The 6,000-nt window shown below is 41.7% G+C and overlaps 1 protein-coding gene across 1 annotated transcript in view; it reads right to left on the reverse strand.

The window, feature by feature from the left end:
* Window positions 1–6,000, reverse strand: part of mbtps1 (membrane-bound transcription factor peptidase, site 1) — a 34,060-nt gene that overhangs the window by 23,223 nt on the left and 4,837 nt on the right. The window contains exons 2-3 of the mRNA XM_050074053.1: window positions 3,592–4,183; window positions 1,592–1,855 (exon numbers count right to left, since the gene is read on the reverse strand). Of these exons, the coding sequence (XP_049930010.1) occupies window positions 1,592–1,855; window positions 3,592–3,820 (493 nt within the window). The 5' untranslated portion in view covers window positions 3,821–4,183. The remainder of the gene's footprint in view (window positions 1–1,591; window positions 1,856–3,591; window positions 4,184–6,000) is intronic.

A 6,000-nucleotide genomic window follows, 5' to 3' on the forward strand; every position in this document is an offset into this window, starting at 1 on the left:
TTAATTCTGATAATGTCGTAAATCAGCGGAACACTTACAAACTGTAAAAACAATGGGGCACTTCAGTAGCTCACCTGGTAGAGCATGTGCCAGGGTCTGGCCAGGCAGGGCTGTAATTTCTCAATATTTCCTCAGGCTTGCATTGGGTTGGGTTTGCGCCAATTTCCATGTTTCTTTTTCTTTCTTTTTTTTAAAATGCAGATCTAACAGTCTGTGTAATGTTATGAATAATGTATGAGCTGTGTTGCAATCAACCCATTATAACTAATAAAAACGTTGAGATTTACACTGACAAATCATTAGAAGTGAAAGGGAGTCTTTTGTCTCGCGTGCTCGCACAAACTCCAGTGCACTGCACAGGAGACGCATCAGACTGGCAGTTCTCGTGCATAAATGGTAGGAGTTGTTGCAAGGCCACTTGATTAGCAGTGTTTGCCTCTGCCTCCCCAGCAGTGGAAGAAACATGCGATAACAGGAGGCATCATCTCCGTGCCACATTGTAATGGACCAACATGCGCACTTAAAGACAGAGATGCAGCCCGCTCTGCTGAAACTGTCCTGCATGAAACGCAGAGCTCATGACAGACTCTTAAAATTGAAATAGCAGAAGGAAAAGAAGAATTGGTGCAAGGACACATATCAGCCCTCAGCTTGTAATAACTGTTTTAGTAATTTTTTTCCGGCTCAGGGCCAAAACTGCTGCTGTGGTTCACGCCAGGGTAGGGTTGAGCTTGGACTGAAACTACGTGGGTTCATGTGGGGTCGGGCTTGATTTTTTGTGTCAGGTCAAAGCTTGAGCATGTGCCCCATATACTAAAAGGCAGAGCCGCATTCTGGGTTGAGTTCCAACTTGAGGCCCTGGCTGCAATGTCATCCTCCTCTATAGCCCCTCTTTCCTGTCTCACAATAAGAAAAAACACAATTTTTTTGAAAAAGAAAAAATAAATTCTTGTTAAAAGATGAAAACATATTTTTGTTATCGCAAACACTGTGCACAGTAGATACCCTGTCATTAGGTTAAAAGCATTCTTTTCAGTTCAACACAGATTTAAATGTGTAAAAGACACCAACAAAGAACATCTCTGTTGTTCCTTCTCAAGCAATCCAGGACATAAATGGTTTCATGTGCGACACATGGCCTCCATACTGATACTGCATGTGTATATGCAAGCTGGGGGCACACTGAGATCTTTCATCCAGTGCCAGGCACAGGGTGTGCCCCCCCCTGTCCAGGCAAGCCCCACCACACTGTCTCACCTACAGTCTCCCAGTGTGAGCAAACACAGACGTTCTCTGTCCTTCCTCCCATCCCCCAACTTCTCACACACATACACACCCTGTCCAGCATCAACACCCCCTTAGTTGGCCTGCACTTCAAATTAAGATATACAATCCTCTTCTACGCCACCAACACAGTGGAGAGAGAAATGCATCCTCTGACTCAACAAACAAAGAGACATTCTGTGAACTGTGGCAGACAAACAGCTTTCTGTATCTTTTCCAGAGTTTTATATTTCTTGGGTCGATGTGCCAACCTTAGAAACACTGTGATCCTTTTCCCTAAACAATAACACCATATTGTCAAACTCACAGGGAATGTATTTGAGCATGCGGAACACTTTGCGTTGCGGGGTCACCCTCTTTATGTAAGGGTGGTCCTCTAAGGTCGTCAGGCGGCTGGGCGAAGCTTGACGGATGTGGACCAGCTCAAAGTCGCTGGGGAAGTCAGATGCTGGGTTTTCCCTGGGAACAATGTGCCACTCCAGCGCTCCGTCCCCAGCATTCCGCAGGGCGCTGCTGATGTACAGGCTGCGAGCTTTGGCTGAGAAATACCCCGTAAATGCTACGATGTACTCTGGAGAGACAGAGAGGGGAGAGGAGAATATTTCAAAGAACAGACACAAATTATAGCAGGCACAAGTTCTCAGTGCTGTTGACTACTAAAGAGAGCATGAGCAACACACATAGATGGGAAAAATACTCATTGAATACCTGCAACATTATCACTTCCAATAGCTTAAGAACTTCATGCATTTAATCTTGATCTCTCAGAAACATGTTGTGGTGTCTCTAGTTTAATCTACAACTATAGCAAGAACAAAAAAAGCGTTTGAGGTCATTTTGCTTGCTTCATGTATGTAAAAATCTCTTTCTCTTCCAGTGCATTGATCTACTATAAGCAACTCCACTGGAGCAGTTGTGGGTGAATCATCTGACCCGTTCAACTTCAGCAGTGACTTTTAAGTCTCTGACTCAAGTCAACAATCGTTTGAAGAAAAAAAGCAGTATGTCAAACGGTAAAGTGATATTCCCACAAGAGTTGGGCCTGGTGCAGTGTACGAGTTTAAACTGGTCTGATTTCATGCAAACTGGCTGAACCAGCATTGAAAATGCATGTTCTGGCAAATTCAAAAGTAGCCTACATCAGTAACCTGTGCTGATGTCGTCACATGTCTTAAGTCCAACGTGTATTCCATTAGTAATAAGCAATATGACAACGTGATTAACATAATATTATGTTTATAAATGGCCTAACTGAGCCACTAGTGTCCAAAAGGCTGTGTGCAATTTACTGCCAAGCTGAGCACCACCAACATGAAAGAGGTTGTGTTTGTTTACCAGAAATTTTTTGGGGTGGCGAGAGGAGACTTTCAAGGTCACTAAAACTAAGCCAATATGACAACATTTTGGATTTGAAGCTGAAAAATTATGTGTCCTAACTGGCCGCAAGCGATGCAGTGAGCTGTTTGGAGCTCAAATTTTATTGGACACCCTGTTTCTATTTATTCCTGTCCCCTCCTTTGAAAGCTGCATGACAGGATAAGGAATGAGGAGTTATCTATTCGATACCTGTTCGCCAGGGAGCTGCAAGTTTCTGCTAAATGTATTTTGCTAATAACATCCTACTTACTCTTGGTTATACTGTATGTAATTTCCAGCAAATATTACAATATAAAATGTGTGTTTTCTTTTATTAAATGTAATGTAAAAATGCAGGAAGACAGCATGTAGGCTATTCACCCATCCTTAAAGTGGTTACATCTCCAGTTTGACCTCAGGCACACAGCTGATATTTACGTGGTTTGTTTACAGGACCCAACAGAAACAGATATTTACGGGATACAGTGTTGACAGAGAATTCAGATGTTACGCATTAGCCAGACACTTGTTGGCACGTACCATTATTATGTCCCACTAAGGAGCGGCTGCTAAGTTAAGTGTGACACCGGGTGAAATTCAGTATACCGGTCCGCTCTGGTGTTTGGCTTCATATAAAACTGGTTGAAAATCTTCATACTGGCCCAACTCTAATTCCCCCCATGGTCAAATTTTTAAAACTAGACTGCTACTGAGAGAAAAAAGCTTTAAACCTTCATCACTGCTAAATAGTGAATGAAACAAGCATGAATCTAGTACATGACTTAGCTTTTAATAATCTCGAGTACTACTCGAGTAACTTTGGGTACCTTCAAAATTTAAACACAATTAAGATATCCCATTGACTCTTTGGAAATGTTTAAATATAGCATCTCCAAACCTCATAAGACACAATTAATAACATGTCTACCAGCTTTAACAATTTCTTCTTACCATGTTCCACCACCTGGGAGGAAAACTCCAGTTTGAGGGTTAACTGGGAACAATTGGAGCCAGATGATGAAGAGAGAGGCTCTGTGTTGGGGGTGTGGTCGGACTTAGATTTGGCTCCTCCTGTTGGCTCCATCCCCACCACAGGGAGGAAGCCCATCAGCAGCCCTAAAAGCATGGATGCCCACACAGGAAGCAGGAGCATTTTGAGATGTAAAGTAGCACAAACCATTGGTTTGACCAGGCCCTGTAAACTCCAGCAGCAGGTGTGCTGTTTCAGATGAAAATGAGCAGCTAAAACCTGGTTTGGGGTCAGGGGTTAGGACAGAGCATTTCAGGTCCAGAGCTCCAAAAATGAGTCCATACTGCAAACGGCCTGAGCAGCTAGATCAATTTCTTTCTGCGTTTTCTCTCCATGGTGGTAGTCCAGTGTGGAGGTCAATGGCACAGCCAGAGTAGGAACATAGTCGCCATGTTGAGAACTGGAGGAGGCAACCAGAAAAAGCAACAGATGGATGGGAGGAGGGTGGGAGCAGTGATGGAGGAAAATGCTGGTGTCAATTAAGAGTTCCAAAGCAGTCCTTCCTGTTTTTATCTGAAAGAAAAAGACAAGGAACAGCCAAAATGAATGATGAGGAGTCAGGACAGAGCTTGTTGACATTTAAATGGAAGTACATGAGTGTTTTGCAAATACAATATATATTTTATACAATAGCTACCTGTATTTAACAAGTTTTACACATGCTATTACTCCCACAACATGAATTCCTATCACTGCAGATTAATTGCAAATTGATTTTGTGACCCTGCAAACACATACTCTCAGCATATGGAGTCGATTCTTCATTACTGTCACAGCTGTGGCTGCAAAACAATCTACAGCCGATGGCTGATATCCAAGACTCAGATTAGAGCCTGACAGTACTGTTGTTATGAGGCCAGGATCCACAATCAATGTTTAAGAATAATGAAAATATAATAACCAGTAGTCATCTGATGTTTGTTTTTACATAAAACCTTATATAATAAACATGATTTTGGAATGACTCTTCAAATCTGTTTGTAAGACGTTAGTTAGTTAGTTAGTTAGTTAGTTAGTTAGTTAGTAAGTTGTTACTCCGATCCTGTTCGGCTTGTTTTGGAAAGGCTGCTAGCCTAGCTCCACCTAACGTTTGCTCAGCTTGTCTTCTTTATAACTTAAGATCCAGATGTTCAGGTGGTATTTACTAGGGGCCGAATTGATCATAGAGGTCTCTTCCTCTCCAAAACAAATGGACCTTAAACCAGTAAAAACACTAAATCAAGCAGTTTCATGTAAATTAGTATGTCTCTGACACTGTTTGGCATGGCAGGAGCTACTACTTACTACTTTGCTCAGCTCGTTTCTGTGATAACCTCAGAGCCAGACGTCCAATGACTAAAATCCTTCATCAGGTTAAAAGATTAAGATAAAAACAACCAAGATCTAAAAAGTGTATAGTAATAACTGTGGATATAAAAAATCCACATATGACAGCTAACGAGGCAAAGGGAAAATGATGCCACTGACAGGTGAAGGCGACCAAAAACACAGACCGATTTCTTTGGTTTGAACATTGTTGGGATATTATTTGTACACAACTTTAAAAAACAACACTGGTCTAGTCATTTTTATGTTACGAAAACGTACGAATTATATCTTTCATGTGAACCAATGCTAACCTTTGCTGAACAGCGGCTACTGTGGTCTGATATGACCATTAAGATACCAGAGGGGTATTCCAGAAAGCGGGTTATGAGAAAACTCAGAGTAACCCTTAACTAAAGTTAACCCTGAGATGAGGGAAACTCTGAGTTATCCGTTTCAGAAAGAGAGGTAACTGAAACTCTGAGTCAGTCACCATGGTAACTGACTCTGTGAACATAACCTGCTCGCTGACAGGTTTTCTTTAAGAAACCCTGAGTTTTTCTCTGTCTCCTCCCTCTTACACGCTGTTTCATTTCCTCATTCATTAAGTCCGTGTCAAAGCTTGTATCGAAGCGCATTCATTAGCGGAGATTTACTGTCTGTCACAGTCTAAATCCTGCTGGATATTAGTTTGTTACTCAGGACTGTCTTAAGTTGCTGAATTTATACACATCAGTCATTTCTTTGGACATCGGTTTTTGTCTTTACATTCAAATATTACACAGCAAGAATTCACCCTCAGCTCACAATCAAACCTCCCAGCAAGCATTTTTTGGTTTAAAAAACGTCTAATAGCCGTCTAGCTACATGAAGACCTGACGTCTAGGCTAAATCACGGCTGAATTTGGGCTGTCAGTGAAAATTTGGTAGACGTCTAACCATAGCCAAAGTGTAGACGTCATCAATTATACGGCTATGTAGAGACCATGTCCAAAAAATGGATAAACATATTTTAATTACTGTTT

Source organism: Epinephelus moara, chromosome 20 (genome assembly GCF_006386435.1).
Source record: "Epinephelus moara isolate mb chromosome 20, YSFRI_EMoa_1.0, whole genome shotgun sequence".
Classification (NCBI taxonomy): domain Eukaryota; kingdom Metazoa; phylum Chordata; class Actinopteri; order Perciformes; family Serranidae; genus Epinephelus; species Epinephelus moara.